General features: G+C 41.3%; 1 protein-coding gene across 1 annotated transcript in view; it reads left to right on the top strand.

The window, feature by feature from the left end:
- The window catches only part of usp43a (ubiquitin specific peptidase 43a), a 31,912-nt gene that overhangs the window by 10,763 nt on the left and 2,543 nt on the right, over positions 1–18,606 (top strand). Inside the window, exons 3-13 of the mRNA XM_068750835.1 lie at positions 4,827–4,924; positions 8,199–8,291; positions 9,556–9,691; positions 10,452–10,599; positions 13,674–13,836; positions 14,481–14,592; positions 15,806–15,909; positions 16,283–16,360; positions 16,555–16,684; positions 17,354–17,473; positions 17,971–18,220. Coding sequence (XP_068606936.1) covers positions 4,827–4,924; positions 8,199–8,291; positions 9,556–9,691; positions 10,452–10,599; positions 13,674–13,836; positions 14,481–14,592; positions 15,806–15,909; positions 16,283–16,360; positions 16,555–16,684; positions 17,354–17,473; positions 17,971–18,220 — 1,432 coding nt within the window. The remainder of the gene's footprint in view (positions 1–4,826; positions 4,925–8,198; positions 8,292–9,555; positions 9,692–10,451; positions 10,600–13,673; positions 13,837–14,480; positions 14,593–15,805; positions 15,910–16,282; positions 16,361–16,554; positions 16,685–17,353; positions 17,474–17,970; positions 18,221–18,606) is intronic.

The raw sequence follows: 18,606 nt of genomic DNA, 5'->3' as shown, positions 1-18,606 counted from the left end.
GCTGCTGTGACTGAAATGCCATTCTGCAGGCGGTTATGAAAATTTAAATATGTCCCCTCAGGGGGGCAAAACAGTTTCACACAGAGGAGATTGAGAAGTGGCAGCAACAATTAGTCCAACTATTGATTTGTGCTTATGGCAGCAGGCACATCACAATGATCACATTCTGCCCGCTACTCTTCCTCCCGGAGTTCTGTGTTCTGTCTTCAGTTGATGAACATAAGTACAGCCTCCACCACTGTCCATTTCAGTTGAATGTACTTAACTTAGTATTTTATAATTTATGTGCTCCTGTGCCTATAGGATGAAAGCAGACTTACTTCATCTGGAGTCGGTCTGTGGGAAACTGAGTATCGTCTTAAATATAAAGGATAAAATACTTAATTTGTCTCTGCTTTGTCTTATTCCCTGTTTGCCACTGAATCGACACAGTAACTAAAAGATGGTTCTCCTGAAGATGATTGAAAAATATGAAATGAGTTATTCAGCTCTTCAGGTATGGATGTCACCCTGAAGTAGGTCTGACATGCAGGAAGGGACATGCTCTAAATATTTCTCACTCAGTTATTGTCTCTTTTCTGTGTGATCAGTGTTGAGAAAGGGAAGTAAACAGAGTCTGTCCCGCAGGTTCATTGTTCAGTGGAACCACCACACCCTTTATAAACTTGTCTTCCTTATATGGTGTCTTCCTGGCACCTGCGGTGCATTGGAACATGCCTGCAAGCTGCAATGCCGTCTGACCTGTTCCTCTCACCTGTGCTCATTGTACTCAGTGGCCTTAGCTGAAAGAAAGAAAAAAAAATATTGACATCATTGATGCCATTTAGTCTGATGTTGAAACATAAATGAAAAATAATTTCTAGGAAGACAATTTGATTTGTGTCTTTGATTCATCAGTTTGTCATTTGCAGTGGCGAGTTGTGCTCTGTGTGTTTTCCATTGGTTTTAGTGAAACTTTTACATTAATAAACCAGTGTGGCACACTCCCTTGTAAGCCCTTAGAAGCCCTACAGGCTAATAGGTTGTCCCCTGTCATCCCGATAGGCAAGTCCTATGATTAATCTGTGAGTCAATATTTGTTTGCTAATAGTGCTTTACCAGTTTGCAGGTGAGAAAAAGGAAGAGACAGAGAGAGGCTCGAGCCTCGTCTGCCAAGAGAGAACGAGATCAGTCAGCGAAGGGAGATCGTTTTATCAAGCAGAGTTTATGGACAGGAAACGATGGCTGGAGAAGTGCAGATGAAAGTGCAGGAGGACAGGTGAAGAAGGTGGACGGGGGGGAGACCCACAAAAAAAAAGGTGGTGGTTTCCAGTCTTACCTCCCACACTGCCTTTTTACCATAAGCCAATATTGAAAAGGCTGAATTAGCGTGACCGGTACGGGGCTGAAAGAATAAACATGAGTCAGCTGATTTACTGCATGAGCAGCGATTCATTCACCCCGCTCTGGAATGTCTCTTTGTCAGAGTCTCACTCTCCCGATCTCTCTGTCTCTAATGCCAATGTCTGTCTTCTGCTGTCAAATTGGAACCAAAATGTAGAGAGCCACTTTTCTAGAGGGTTTGTTTTTCATTCATTCATAAATAAGAGTTTGTTTTAAATGGCTTCTAAAAGTGTCGCTATGACAGAAAACTGATCTAAACTGATCTAAACTGATGTTTAGATCAGTTGGGGTTAGGTGCGGTTAGGTGCTTGGCTTCCCCCCCCTTACGTGATCAGAAAACTACGAAAAAAAGTCTTAAATTGTTACAATTATAACTTTTTCAATTCTACCACAATCCATACACCGGGTCACAGAGAGACAGCGCACAACAACATCTAATCAATGCCTACTAAACACACAGAACACAGGATGGTAGCACCACCCCCAGGCAGCGATGGAGAACAGCACCCAGCAATCACACAAACAAAAACGTTCAACTGCAGGTTGTGACTCGGGGCCACAACTCATGTCTCCTGAAGCAGCAAACGGCTGCATCAACTGGCTATTTTCAGATCCACTGTGTCACTGCTTCACTCCTGCTGCTTAGTAAGAGCATTCCTAATCAGTGAAACGCCATTAACAGTTTTTCCACTGCTGACTTGCACAGACATGGATTCAGACAAATCCACTTACAACAGCAGATAAGACACTAAAGTCAAGTTGACTTTGTTGCTCGGACACCAGCTGCTGTGGCTTTGCTGGGGCCTGCACTGCAACAGGTGAAGTTCACCACCAAGCGATGAAGAGTCACTTTACTGTAGGGTATTACACGGGTCCCCCCCCCCCCCCCCCCCCCACCTTTAAATTGCCCATATTGTTTTTTGTATATTCATTATCCTTGTGTTGAAGTGGTTACATCCATGTATAGAAAGCGAATGGCTCGTTAATATGCATGTAGCAGGAAAGTTAAGCAAACATGTCTTCTTGTAAAGCAATAAGGTTATTTTATAAAGCTTCACCTTTTTATTTTTTACCCTCCTTTTTTTTACCCTTTACTCCCCCCCCCCTCAGTGGAGTTTTGGGCCTTAGAAACAAAAATACCTTTTGCAATACCATTATGAAAACATTATCTTGTAGAGGAAACATGGCAGTATCTGAAATTTAAATTCCACCCATTCCACTTCGCATCATGCTCTGCTGCTTTCCTTTGCTTTGTTTCAGCGCCACTAATAAAAAGGCCTTTAATTGCAGACCCTGGCAAGATGGATGGAAGAAAAAATATCAATGAATATATGGAAATGTGTGCGTGTCTGTGCTGACGTTTGTGAGCTGTATTTGATTGAAGGGATGGCTCGCAATACGTTTTGAGATGCTAAATAATTTAGCATCTTTCCCATGCTGGGCACCATTCATTTATTATTTAATTGTTTATCTTCTGGATAATTGAAAATATATTTTTCCTCCCAAACTTCAGTTAACGTCTCTTCATATATTAACGCAATTGAATATTACAGCTATACTTATTATTATTGCCTCTGAAGAAAATGCTGAAAAGTTCCTCTTAATCAATAATGGGAATGCAAATAGAACAACGTCATAAAGTGAAACGTCCTCCCTGTTGCCGTGCTTTGGTTGTATTTTGATAATTATTTTCTTTGTGAAAAGCGAGGCCTCTCCTACGAAGCTGAACTTGTCATTCGAAAGCGTGCTCATGTAATGAATCGGAATCTGCAGCGTTCTTGGTCATTTTTCCGCTTGTTGTTCTAATGTTCCCCCCGCAATGCGCTGGCGATGCATCCGGGGTGTGCCCCGCCTCTCGCCCATAGCAAGCTTGGGATAGGCTCCAGCAACTCCCGTGACAAAGAGGAAAACCAGGGAACCAGCAGCGCTCTGATAAGGACACGTGTGAAGATATCTTGAGGGAAGCGGCGTATCCGACGGAGGCACAGCACCAAAGAGATTTGCAATGGCTGCACTTGAGAAATGTCTGATCCCACTCGATACCCGGCCCAAGCTGAGGTGAGGGTTCTGACGAAAGAAGTCTGGGATCAGACGGAAGACAGATCCTTGCCGTATATCTTTTTTTTGTTACTCTGGATAGCAGCTAACATACACATCGGTTGCTGCCGTATTTGTGTTAGTCAGCAGCATCGCAATGGATGGCTCGTCTACTGACTTTGCCCTCCAGCTCCTGCTACGTGTACTATCATTTATCACTTTTCAACATCTCTGCTGCCTCGGCTCCTTTGCAGCTGCAGCATGTCTTCACAGAGGCATTTTAATCTCGTGTCACACCGTGTTGCTCGTGAGCCCTGATGAAAGAAAGATATCCCGCTCAATGGGTTTATCACAAGTGCCTCATCTTTTAGAATTATTTCCAGTAGGCCTGAATCTTGACGACTTTATTGTCTTTTTTTTTTTTTGTTGTTGAGATGAGAGCGTTGCGGTTGCTTCACCAAATCCTGCAGTGGTGCAGGTTTTAGTAGAGACAGGTTGAACGAGTGGGACAGCAACAACGTCAAAAAGATGTCCAGGTGGTTGGGAGGTGCGCCCCTGCCAGGATCCCAAGATCACAGAGACAATTTAATATTGTTTTTAGCTTGTCTGCGTGCATGTACTGTACTGGCCACACAAACACACACTGCCACCAGGTGAGCTCCCTCAGATCGAGTGAAATGGGCCTGATTGGTTTAGAAGAGATTTAGTTGCGCAGTATTACATCGATGCCTTGAAACGTTTTGCATTCTTGCATCCTATGAAATTTCTAGTCCACGCAGCGAGTGAACTGTACAGTGATTGAAGATCCAACAGGATATGACCTCTAAATGAACAATGCTGAGGTTGTGTCTGTGCATCCTCGAAGCTGATATGTGCACACTTGTGTTTATGCCAGCTTGCATGTTTGCGTGTGTGTGTGTGTCTACTGCTCCTGTGATGCGACGATGCTGTGCCCTGCTGATGGTGGTGGTATCTGACCCTCTGACCTCTAGTTGCTCAGTGCAGGAGACAACACAAGAGGATAGGAGGACACTGCGTTCCTTTCAAAGCGACCTGAGCTCTTTGTTCACCCTGTAACAACCTGACAACCTTGCTAGCGCGGGAGACTGGCTTTACTTACAAAGCAGAAATACAGTTCATTTTAGAGCAGCTGCTGGAATCAGGCCTGGTGAAGCCCATTAGAACTGATTCAGTTCTTATGCTTGAATACATACATGTGTGTTCAAATCCCACAATCCTTTGCTAAATGTCTTCCAGGTTTTTGGCTTGTAGAGCTGCTCTATGTGTTGTAATCATCATTTTTGACTGTTTTTTTTTTTTTTTTCTCCTTGAATTGATTTTTCAAACTTCAGGTAAATATAATCTCAAATGATTATTTATCATTTATCTTCTGTCTGTGTCTGCAGGAAGCCAGTTCATTGGAGGATCCCTCCGGTTCAGTCAGAACAGAGCAGCCTGGAGATCGACATAGTTTTGTTCAGGACCATTTCCAGGCTCAGTACAGGTGAGGAGCAAAGACATGGGCAGCATGCTTGGTCTTGGTCGTGGCTAACTATCATCAGTTTGCCTTGTTAATAATAATAATAATAATAATGTGCTTTTCAAGGCACCCAAAGATGCTCTGTAGTATTAATACTCATCTACAATCAATCAAACTCAAAGCACGCTTTTCATGCTTTGTGAAACACTTGATTTCAATTAAAATGATTGCATGTTAGTCAAACTCACTATTACGGTAATAAATCAAGCACACGTTAAGTTATCCAGGTAAGCACTTAACATGTTCTGTTCCATATTTGACAGCTTGGATGAGCTGTTTCTGCTGGAGCTTAGAAATATCTCAACAACAATATTGCAAAAATTAATTATTCCTATTTTTTTTAGTACAAATTCTTTTGGAAATCAGCAAAATAAAAATAAAAAAAAGGTCAATTTTGATTTATGCAATCAGTAAATAACAAAGACGACCTGTTCTCTAGTATTTGTTTTATGAAGCTATCTTCAGTGTGAAAATGCTCTACATCCAGACAACCTTTCTTTCCACGCCTCTTAATTCATAAAATCGTTGGGCCTCTACATGCAGACAAAGAGCAATCGGTCCCGCTAAACTTTGCATTTCTTATTTGTATTTTTCTTTCTGATTGTCTCCCTGCCTATCTTATCTGTGACCTTCCCTACGCATTCTGTCTTCATCACTTGACTGGTTTATCTTTCTTTCCTCATCTTCCTTCCGGATTCTTTTATACCTCACAGAGATGTTCCTCAGAGGCGTTCGGCAGTGTTTTCTGATCTGAATAAATGTTTACGATTACTGCCAGAGCTGTCTTGTGAATTGGGATGCCAAAATGAGAGTTCTTGCTCAAGTGTCTCTGTTGTGCTGCATCATTTAAGTTGGTCTATGTCAAAGCCGCCCTCCAGTCTCCATCCTGTGTTTGTCGCGCTCTGTTTTCGTCATCTAATTTTAATGGTCTGGGATGTGTGCGGAAAGCCCCAGCCTCTGTCTCCCTCTGAACGTCATAGCGGCTTTTATTTGGGTGCAGATTAGATGTGAATATTAAACAGCTTGTAAAATAAATGTTGTTAGATAGAACCTGCCTTTCTTTGAGCTATTGAACCAAATTAAACTCAAAAGCGCGAATACAAGGAAATTGTATTGTTTTTCTCAGCCTCCTAAACAGCTGACACGATAACCACAGTTAGTTTTCCACGAAGGAAATATATATCTGATGTCAAGAAGTGTTTATGCCTAATTCTTTGAAGACGTGAACCTTCATCAAAGAAATTACGACATTATCCACAATCTGGATCCGATCCGGACAACATCGTAAGCATCGGTCAATAATCAACCGAGATATTGAGGAACGCATTTTGAAGCTCCATTGACTGCAATGTTACCGAAAATTTCAAAAATAAGGATCTCTTGTAGCTCATCACCAAAATTGAATAACCTGTTTGTGGTAACATTCCTGACATTTCCTTTCCAGTCTTTTTGTTTAGTTCTGACCAAACTAAACCACCACATTCTGTTCTGCAACACATCCGCCCACAAACGCACAACACAGCAGCAGCTGTTCTTATTTATCAGCGAGAAAGCCTTGCTGCTCGGCACGCCTCCATTCTGCTCTGTGATACTAAAATTATCACCGCCAGCAGCATCCCTAAACATGATGCACATCATGATGCCTGATTCCAGCATTGTTTGTACTGTGATTCTAAATGATTTGATAGTAACTAATAATCCAACAATGAGGTGAGTTAACTGTAATTTTTGGTTCTTGCATTCACAGGCAAACTACATATTGCAATGGTGAGGCAACACTTTTTCTCCAGTTTGCCAATAGCCCTGATTTAATCATTTCCTGGTTGTCTTATGTTGCATTGTTACCCTGAGTAACGGGACAAAGCTTTTTGTCCAACAGAAACCAAACTGAAATGCTTTCGTTGAAGAATCCTGCAGTCCGCAAACCCTTAGGCTGAAAATGTAATAAGTACCCAGAAACTGTGATGGCCTTTAATGATTTATTTCCCTCTCATAGAGAACAAGGAGTTTCATGTTAGGTCACTAATTGTATTGAGTAGACCTTGAACTATTTCACTAGAAGCCAGATATCTTATCAAAATATATAAATGTTCTTTCATTATACTTTATTTATTACCTTATACGTTTATCGATGAGAAGAGGTCAGATGTTTTTCTTTTTTAGTTTTTCATGGAAGCCTTTTGTCAGTGCGACTCTGAAGGTTGGTCATTTTCTCCATCCTCTACTCCGTACTCGCCACAGGAGCGGAGTCCTGTGATGGAGTACAGATGCATTTTTAGTCCAGTGTTTGGGGGGGCTATGTCATCTTCAGTCGGTTAGTATGCAGAAAGCCGCGTGTCGCTGGCTTTGCACTTATCTCTATACACGAGAGTACAAGTCAGGAAGTGAACTCTGCTCGAGGGGCTGCCAATCAGTGAATTCTGATGTCATACTCTCCATCAGTCTGCCAGCGCCATCAGCGTCCCAACAAGCTGAGCGTATTAGTGCAAGTCAGTGCAGAATTTTGGGTGTTAAGGCCTCTCGAATGTAATTTCAATCAAGGAGTTGTTTGCATTTAAATATTGGTGAGTTTTTTTTTTTTCTTATCCCAGACTAGTATGATTTGGTGCAGAATTCTTGATTGATCCTGTCTGTGTCTTTTTATGGTTGACTTGTTTCTGGCAGCAAGCCTGTGCTACTGCCTACCCTCAGTTCATTTTTAATTTGTCCACCTATATGAGCCCAGAGCGTTATTGTCTCATTCTTCCTCTCTCCTTGCACTCTACCCCAATTTCCCCTCCATCTAACAATCTTCTGTTCTTTACTTTTCTTTCTTGCTTCTTTATCTCTGTAATGATCCCCTAATCAAGTTCCACATGTTCTTTTGGATACAGCATTTTTCATCTTGTGCATTATCTCTCCTCCCTCCCTCGCCTTTTTTTTTTTTTGCCAAAAACATTTGAACTGCCTCCTACCTGCAGTTCTGCAGCATATCTAGTCCAGATGGCCCATTTCAGTGCTTAACATTCATCAGTGTCCATGTGGCGTATACAAAAAAAGCCCATCAGTAAGCATTTGGCTCATCAATATCAGTGGATCATGAATCCAACACACTCATTATGTCGCATAAACTCAGAAATGGTTTCTTCTGCATTAGTTGAGGCCGTTGTGATTGTTGTTTTTTATTTGTTTTGAAAAAAGCAAGGTGAAATTGGACGAAGGATGTTAAGCAAAGTCTTTTCCCTTTCTCTGTTTCCAGGTCCTGCCTGACGTGCCCTCATTGCCTCAAGCAGAGCAACACCTTTGACCCATTTTTATGCATCTCCCTGCCTATCCCCCTTCGACAAACCAGGTGACGTATAATGCAAACCAGACATTTTTACAATTAAAAGTGTATTCTTTAAAACCGTGGTCGCTGAATCCTTAATGCGGTCAAATATCATTTGATTATGGACGATAGCATTTAGGACTCTGCAAGATATTAAAGTAAAATCTTATGCTGAAATACGCAGAACATTTCTTGTAGGTGATGATATCAATAATACAGATACGATCACTGAGACCAGTAGAGAGACACAGAAGAGTAACAGCAGGATTTATTACCTCCAGAAATATGTAGAAAACACAGTTGTTGAAACAGGCACACTTGACACTTCATTCCGTCATCAACAAATCCCCCTATCTTCAAGCGTGCAGATGCTGGTGCTTTGCATCCTCTTCTCATGCCTCACTGCAGCCAGCTTAACAGCAGGTGTTTCACCGACAGTGTGTGTGGTCAGTCTGCAATCTGAGCCCTGTGAAGAAGTAAATCCATCCATTCAGGTTCAGTGTGGGCTCATTGCTGCACCTTAGACACACACACACACACACACACACGCACACACACACACACCGGCACAAAGGTGGCTTGTTGTGGCAGAATCCAAGCAAAATGCCTGAAAATTCTGAGGCTCTCAAAATCCAAACAGCATCTGGGAGGCAGCGCTGCTTCCAGGTTACAGTGCTGCAGATGCCAGTATGGGCATGCCAGAATAATTACAATTATTATTAGGCCATCTACATGCAGTGAAGACTTTTCTTCTTTAACTTATTAACTACTCTTAGTTACTAATAGGGGTTTAGTGTTGAAAGCAAGCAGCAGCTTTCACTGTTCAACTAGAATGAATAGGTTTCAAGTGCCTTCCCAGATCGTCGGCCGCCACGACTCACTTGAAGAATTGAAGCTGAGATAGATTTTACTCAAATATTTCAGCTAATGACTTTATTTCCATTCCTGTTGTTTTTCCTGAATTTTGTACAATTGTGTTATTTACTCTTTGCTTTTGGTTGCTATGTGTGTCTTTAAACCTTATGTACACAAGTCTGATATGCGTGTGTGTGTGTGTGTGTGTGCATGTGTCTGCATATAAATATATAAATAGCCCAGTGTGCCAGGTTTTGTCTGAAATGGAACATGCAGAATCAGAATTGCAAATCAAGTTGATTCTTCTCTCTAGCTGGCATATCAGCTATCTTCCATTTGGGGTCCCGCATCGCCTCTCTTACATACACACACACGCGCACACACACACTTCCTCATTCTCCACCCTGCTCATTTTGTTCTGCTTTCCCTACAGGTCGATGTGTGTGACGCTGGTATTCAGTAGGAAGGGTCAGAGGTACTTGCGGGTGGGGCTCGCTGTGCCTGTCTTTGGCTCCATGTCCTGCCTGAGAGCCATGGTGGGAGAGGAGGGCAATATCTCCCCTGACCAGGTGCACACAAACACACAGGAACAAAGTCAAAGGATGTTACCGTCCAGAAATAGTCTTGCCACCTGACACAACATATCTTTTGAACTCATGCAAAGAGATGAAGATATAGACACTTGTAACAGCAGGAAAAACGCAGGTGAACTTCATAACAAAGACATTAGTTGTCTTGTATTTATTTCATTTCCAGTGCTGTCGATTGATAAAAAACAAAATCTCCATATTTGCAGCGATACACATGAGTTGATTTGCAGCATTTCAACATAAGGTTGTAATGCAGAAATTGATGAGTCATGGAAACATTGACTTACGTGCTATATTTATTTCACCACGCTGCGTAACAGTGCAGGATTCTGACTGGCTTGCAGTCCTGTCATAATCAGCTTAAACTATTGGGAATGTGTAAGTTTGTACATAAGAGTATTTACAAAACCTGGCAGAAATGCCAACTTTTTTTTTTACAATTGAGTGTTTTTGCATTTCATTCTTTTTGTGTTGTGTTAAATGAAACCTGGGTTCAAACAATACATCTCATAGAATTCTTTATTTTAACAGGGCTCCACTCGAATGCATGAACATGGCTGAAATATCAGCAAGGACACGACTACATGAAACATTTGCGTTACCGTGGTGTCCGCGTTTCACCTGCTCTTCAGCAGACGATGCATTCTGCTGGACTTTACGTGACATGTCAACGGTAGGAAATGGCGCCACTCCGTGTCCTCCGCTGATGCGTTCGTGTCTCCTTTGTGTCTCTCTACAGGTAATTCTAGCAGAGTTGTACTCCACCGGTTTTCAGCGGTCCTTTTCAGACGACGACGACCTGACGGCAATCGCTGATAGCGATGTTGTCTATGCTTTTCAGGCTCCTCCCCTCTACAACCACGGAGGCAACACTGCATCACGCTCAGGTATTCACCTATTCTCGCCACACGCTCCGTAGTTCTTATTACTTATGATGAGCAGTTTTCCACCACCATTTTATAACCTCAGTTTTCACTGGCAGACATTTGTTTCACGTGTTTATATTTTCGATGTGCTTCCTCTTCTTCTTAATGCATGATTTTGAACAAATCTAATTTAATGCCATACACCTGCGGGTCACAGGTCTGCTGGAGCCTATCCCAGCTTGCCATGGGCCAAACGTGGGTTACGCCTCTAGTATAAACCCACACAGACATGGGGGGGGGGGGCGTGCAAACTCTGCACAGACAGGAATCGAACCTGTTTGCAACACTTTGTAGTATTTATGAAACGATCTACCAATGTGGTCCTTCAAACAGTAGCTGGATCAGGCGAGATAAACGTCTTCTGTTGTGTAGTTATAATCTTAATGGAGTTTTGATAGAAGTTACGTCGGAGCCGGATTGCATCTTGAACAGGAGAGCCTTGTGTGGACTGATGGTTGGAGACGACTGAGAATTAGCATTAAATGGATACTCAAAGAAGATTAATGTGGATTAGTGGGACAGCCTGGTTGATTGCATTTTAGATTGATCAGCTATTTGATTGTTTTTTGTACGATTGTTTGATTTTTATTCATATTAACTGGCCATGTTCCTAAAGTCTCTCGATTCGCGACTGACTTCCTGGTTTGGCTGTAATAGACTGGATTAAACCGTTCACACACTCAAACCTGGCTGAAATCCCAGCTTGTTAATGCTACCAAACTCGAGCAACGAGTTGAACATCTTTCCTCTCTATTATTAGAGCCACTCTCTCACTCTGTATCACTTTCTTTCGTGACTCACATTTATTCGCAGCTGACTTCTCCTTCCATCCCTTGAGTTCTCCCTCCACTCCGATCGCCTTCATCTTTCACTCATCGCTCTGTGTTCTTTGCATCCCAGCAATACCTTCCTCCATCTGTGGCTCCGTCTGGAACAGGAAGAGGAAGTGAGAATGAAAGTCTGGCAGGAGACTCTCCTGGTACACTCGGTACAAAATCACATTACTCACCGATCCGGATGGGGGGGGGGGGGGGGGGACTTGCTTCATTCAAATAGTAATGTAGTCAAATGTTGCAATTACTTGAAACACTGAGAACATTTCAGAATTTATTGGATCAATTCCAATCAATAATGTGAAAGATTATGTGAGGATAAACTGAGGGCTAATATTGAGGAATGCTCGAATCCTGTCAGCTGGAACAAACTTGGCTTGACATTTAAGCCTCGGAAGTGAAAAAGGGTGTGCTTTAAAGAGGGGAGCGATGACTGAGTGGGAGAGTGGCAGAGATACAGGAGATGAATTTATCATTTAAAGGACGGGCGATGTCTCTAAACGTCACCTTGGGTGAACCTGATGGCTGAGAAAGAGGAAGTTTAGACGAAGCCTTTACATCCAAAGCTTGCCTTAACCTTCTCTACGCTAATTATTTTCTTCAGATAATATTGTTTTAATAAAATGCTGCATTTACTTATTCGGGAACAAATCATGTCCTTTTCTGTCCTAGACACGGAAATAAATGCTTTCACACAAACATCTGTGTGTCTTGGTGTGTGTGTGTGTTTCTGCATTTGTTCACTTTTGTGATGGCATTACACCTGCTTTCCTGGGTGTTTGTTTGTGTGTGTGTGTGTGTGTGTGTTTGATGTTGACAGGTGCCAGTGATTAATAACATGGTAGGATGTGAACAAGTATATTTGAATGAAATCCTCTGATCATGTGATGATGATGATGAATATATTTATTAGATAGAATGTTAGAGTACAAGTACAGTCACACAGTAGCATGTATTACAGTACAAATAACGTCAAACATCCGGTCTAAGAGGAGCATTTCAAAAAAGCCCTTGCGGGCTTGTTTCCGTTGAAAGTCCTTCGTACATAAATCATCCGCAATTAACAATACAAATAAAAATAAAACCAATATTAAATTACGCAATTGATGCAACGTAACATTAGAAAAACAAAAATAAATGTTTTTACACCGCCAGTGCAAACTAACAATTAATCTAAAATAAATTACCCCACTGATGCAAAATGACAATAAATAACTTACATAAATTACAATAAATTACTAAAGCAATTAATACGTGCAACGTAGGTGCATAGGTGCATGTCATAGTTTCTGTTTCCCGGGAGATGTGAGGCTCTCCCTTCCGTGTACCCTCAGCTACTGCGCTGCCCACTGTAAATCATAGCGTGTGCTCGATTGCGCAATTCTCTTAACATCTCCTCAGGGTTGTAAAAATTAAGGTCAAAATCAGTTCAAATAGATTTATCTTTCACCAGTTGTTGTCATTGTGCATTAGATGGTTGGTCTTTCAGTAGCAGTTTGCTATTTGGGTACCGAGAGCTGCTTTGTTTCCGGCTCACAGCTTCATAGAGTTAGTTTTTCACAGTCTTTTTTTCACAGGCCTTTGGCATTACAGGTGGAATTGAACCTTGGATCTTCTTGCAGTGAGGCAACAGCGCCACCTGCTGCGCCACCGTGCTGCTCCATTAGTCTTAATGTCAAACTTGATTTAAGCCAGAAATAGGAGGAACTAATTGAAATTTATCGAGTGACATTTGCTTGTGTTAAAGGGAGCTTGCCGCAGTTTTGCTTAACATATTCCAGATTTATAAAAGTATATATTTCCACTTAACAATGATAATGAACTGTATCAAGGGATGCGAAAGGAAAGCTTTTTCTTCACATTTTTACCGCTATCATGAAAAATATCAATCATAGCAGCAGAGAGGGGTGGTGGAGACATGGCACTCTCAAAAAATGTAGGTTCAATCGATGGATTCCATGCATCTGTGAAAGATAAGAAGAACAAAAAATTGTACCTTGATTGGCCATAATGATACAAAATGGAGTACACCCCTCACGAGAAGTAATTTGATAAGCCTTCTAGCAAACTATTGTTGCCCCAAAGCAATTTGCCCCCATTGTTCAGTAGTCTGGTTCCAGTGCACCAGTAGGAACGTCCGTTTGTTTCACAGGTTCTCCACCGGTCCTCTTTAACAGCGCTCTAATTCGATCCTCTGCTCAGGGTATCACCACAGCCTCCCCTCCTCCTTGCACAACTCTACACCCGGTCCTGATGGTCAAAGGTTACCTCCGTCTGGCACCTCCTCTGAATACAGCCAAGGCAACTCCACCACGATTCTCCTCCTCATCTGTAACACTGCAGGCTCCGGCCAGCAGGCTGTCAGGTAAGAAGCGGCCTGATTGATTTTCAATTTGTTGGTTGCTTTAGTTTGTACCGAGCTGCACCATTGAACAATGGTGAGCGTTTATTATCATGGCAAACATGCACACACACACGCTCATATGTTGAGACTTATCACAAAAACTTCCTTTCATTGCAAATTTTAATACAGAAAAAAAGGTTTTCTCAAATTCTGCCAACAAAAAAATAAATAATTGGTGCATTTTGGAATAATTTGATGATTAGAGTGTAGAATATTCAAGATTGGCAGATTTGGCATTGGCCCTATTATTGTAACATTGTAACTATTAATGTGATGTAAATTTAAACAAATACAGTCTTCAACTTAATAGTTAAGGTACTGATACATTGGTGGCATATTGACTTCATTTGATGAGCCTCATAATGTCAGTACAGGGAATTATCCACTGACGGTAAAACCTTGAAGTACCCATCATCCGGCAGCTTGTCAGATATGATGATGACAGAATGAGTGGCTGACACTTTCTCTGCTTTCAATAGAGTCAACCTTCAAGGACGATAATATGTATGTTTTGAAAGGTAGCCAAGTTGATCTTATTCTTTCCCTCTTCTCTTCTCTTCTGTTCTCTTCTCTTCTCTTCTCTTCTCTTCTCCTCTCCTCCAAAGGTTTGCACCTCCATTTCTCATGCATGAGGACAGGAGCGTCTCGTGGGACCAGTTGCAACAGAGCATCTTCAGCAAGCTCTATTATTTGATGCAGAATGGATCTCAGACTCAGGTAATTCCGCCATATTGATGGTTGGTCTGTTCACACTCATCTCTTTTGTAAGACGAAGACATAAGGTAAACAGGTTGTTTTGGAAGAATCGCCGATGCTTGCTTTTCTTAATTGTGATGGTGGTTTAAACTCATTGCTATGCTGATTCTACATTATGCATATTAGTTTGCACGTTCTCCCTGTGTCTTCGTGGGTTCTCTCCGGGATCTACGGCTACCCTCTTGACTGGAACTAAGAGTGCGAGTACTTGGCTCTCATTCGTTTGGTCACCTCTGCCTCTTCATTATGAGGTGTTTGGTGCCACCCAGAGGTTTATTTACAGAGATGAAACTAGAATAGAATAGAAAGCTTTTATTGTCTTTGTATAGTGGATATACAAAGAGATTAGGAGATTACTATTTCACGGTTTGACAGAAGGAAACACAACAATAGATGTCAGAATTCTCAATGTCGACAAGCCGTGGCAATTTAGTAAAACTGCTGTTGTTTTTTGAATAGTTCAGACATTTACACTGGCATTTAAAGGGATTACAATTCTGAAAATGATTAAATGTTTAATTTTTTTTTAAACATGTCTCAAGTGTTTTCCAAAAAGCAGAAAAGGTATTGTATAATGTTTGATGATTTTATAGCAGTTTTCAATTGCCTGTTCATTTTGGCCATGAAGGTGAAGAGAGGGTGCAAAATGCATAAATAGAGTATAAAAGCCATGTAAGAGTTAATGATTTGAAATATTTTAATACAAATTAAACGTTTTGTCAAAATCCATGCCGCAAGCTGTAACACAGCCGAAAACGTTCAGCAAAACAAGCAAAGAAAATATTAAAGAAAGAATTACGGTACTAACAACAGCATAAGAATTTAATTGTTGATTACCTTGAAGGTGAAGAGTGATGAGGAAACATGCACTGGCTTCTGTTTTGCTTTGATTGTTTTAAACATACCACCATCAAAGTACCTCCTGATTGATTTATTAGATGCCAAGTCATACCTGACTGCAAACCCCAGCCCGGCTAGCTGCTTGACTTGACATAACACCTTTTTCAAACATCGATTGCCTGGTTTTCTCTGCTTTTAGAAGAATCATTCCGCCGCTGAATTTGAAACTCATCATTATACTAGAGGGACACACACACACAGTATTAAAGTCATAGCCCTCTTGAATCTTCTTCGCAAGAGGCTAATGTTCTAATGTTTATCTCTGTCCTTGCAGAATATTGGCATGCTGTTTAAGATCAGAGTGGTGGGGGTATCAGCAACCTACAGCTACCTGACCCCACAAGACATCAGGCCACTGTACCATCCTGCTGTCGAAAGGTTGGGCAGCAAGATTTCAAATTCCACTAGCAAAATAAGGCGCTGCTGTACTGAACACCTATATAGACTCACACAATGTCAGCATTATTCACTCACAGAACCTTTTGCAGTCAAAAACATCTCTTTAAGATCTACAGTCAGTCCTTGTTAATACAGCTGTACAATGGCTATACTGTAATACAGGAGATATACACACGCAAGACAGAAATACTGCTAAGGGCATGTGTCCTTGCAGGTAGAATGGAAAAAAAAATAACACAAAACATAAAAGAAAAAACTGAGTTGGAGCAACAAAACAATTATTTTTTTTCACACCCAAATGTCCACCCTGCCTCTGGTGGCTGATTACTGTTCTTATCCTGCTTTACTGTAGAGTTCTGAAGACGTGTGGCCCCGGCGGACCTGTTCATGTGAAGCTTGTCATCGAGTGGGATCACAAGACTAAAGAGTGGTTAGTACACCCATGTGCAACGATATTTCGTACAATTTTTCCAATTCCTCAAGACCGAGAACACACAGTGATTCAGTTGATGTGTGTCCCAAAATAAAATAAATGCACACCCCCTGTTCCAAATTGAATTTTTGTTGTTGTTGTTGAATACAAGCGATAAACTCAGGGTCATTTGTGCGTGCGCCCCCCCCCAGTGTCTTTGGAAGCATCCAGGAGGAGGTAGTGAAAGATGCGGAGAGTGTGAGGAACCAACAGCAGCAGCATCTGCAGCAGCACAGCTGCACCCTGGATGAGTGCTTCCAGCTGTATACCAAGGAGGAACAGGTGAGACTGGCTGCACAAAACGCATCCACAAAGTCAACAGAAGTTGTTGTTGTTGTTGTTGTTATCATCTTCATCATATGTGGGCCTTATTTTTTGGTTTGTTTTTGGGCTTTGATTTTTGTAAGCGGTGTGAAATATACGTTATTATTGATAGAAAACACAGAGAGGGGTGTGTAGATTTTTTTTTTTTAAAGAACTCAATCATGTTAGATTTTTCATGTTATTTATACTCGGTCTAAAAATACAACCATATACGTAAATACATAGACAAAAAGATATAATTATTTCTTATAAGCTATAAAATCCGTTTTCTTTTGGGGACCGGCAATGTTGTTTACGTCGCAAGGCATTCTGGGTGTGACGTCAAATGGTTGCACCACCAAGCTCGATGAAAATCGATGGGAGGACTATAGATTTGGTTGTTGTGCTTGGTGTCTCTGTGGCAGCTGCGTAAAAGTATATATTTAGTTAGAGAAATTAATAAGAAAAAAGACCCAATCATTATTTATTAAAAATAATTATATCGGGTGGGTTTGGGTCATACGAAAAGAGTACAAGTATTAATTAATAACGAGAAAAGAAAGTGGTAGCAAGCATGCAGGAATAATCCTAACATTCAGATCTGATTTGTGTAATCATTAATCTGAGGGATTCACTGACTGATTCCAGCTTGCCCCAGATGATGCCTGGAAGTGTCCACACTGTAAGCAGCTTCAGCAGGGCATGGTAAAGATGAGCCTGTGGACGCTGCCTGACATACTGATCCTGCATCTCAAGCGCTTCCGTCAGGTAGGTGAGCTGCACGGTTTCCTCTGGTGAAGTAAATTTGAAACTTTTATGCTTGTAATTAAGTTCCATTAATTCCTATGGTGTCAAAGGAAAGACACAGGCAGAAAATTGAATAGAATAGGAGGAGGCAACATCTGAGGGCATTTGGTAAACTGGAAGACCTTTCATGATGTGTAGAGACCGGTTGTCAGCCGGGAGTTGGATGTGATGGGTCCCTTCTGTGAGTCCTTCGGGATTAGGGTGTGTGTGTGTAAATACAAGAGACAGAATTTAGTTCAACTGTTATCAAATCAGTACACAAAATCTATGCTTCTACCTCCCTGCACTGCTATATGCAGTTTCCCTTATTACAATAGTAATTAACTGTTTAATTATTTTAGTTTTCCATTTATTTCTGTTAGATGCACTTTTTGTTCTTTTTTTTAACACAAAATATGGGTGTTATTTTTCATGCGTTATATTTGTGCTGCATAAATGAATCACAAATGTTGAAACAGGTTGGTGAGCGGAGGAACAAGCTTTCCACGCTGGTGCGTTTTCCCATGACTGGTTTGGACATGGCCCCCCATGTAGTAAAGAGGACTCAGAGCATGAAGAGCCTAAACTCGGGGGCTTCGCCGCCGTCTTGGAATCAGCATTCAGGCAAACCACAGCAACCCTCTGACATCATCCCTCCCCACGACTATCGGTACGAACTCTACGCTGTGTGTAACCATCATGGAGGGATGCACGGTGGCCATTATACTGGTAAGGAATTGGGTGGGCAAGTATTTTATTTATTACGTGATAACTATAAGTCTGTGAATAGTTATGGTTTTTTTTTTATTATTGGGATATTAATAAAAGTATTCTGAATGAATTATCTAGTTAACCAGAACCAGTCCGGAACCAGAGTTGAAGGAGAAAAATAATAATTAAGAAACATTAAAATGTAAGGCAGACCTTTCTTTAAATAACTAATAAAGGTGGCAAACTAAAAACTGTGCTCAGAGGTCCTATCAAAATTGTGTTTGGAAGTCCCTTATCTAATATTATTCCGCTTGAGCGATGCACGTTCCAAAGGAACTCTGCATTATAGATCACTGAAGAACAGCTCTGGGAGTTTTTAGTATTAATTGCTTCAACTTGTCAGC

Source organism: Brachionichthys hirsutus, chromosome 17 (genome assembly GCF_040956055.1).
Source record: "Brachionichthys hirsutus isolate HB-005 chromosome 17, CSIRO-AGI_Bhir_v1, whole genome shotgun sequence".
In the NCBI taxonomy this organism is placed as follows: Eukaryota; Metazoa; Chordata; class Actinopteri; order Lophiiformes; family Brachionichthyidae; genus Brachionichthys; species Brachionichthys hirsutus.
This window is presented reverse-complemented; position numbering and strand designations above follow the sequence as displayed.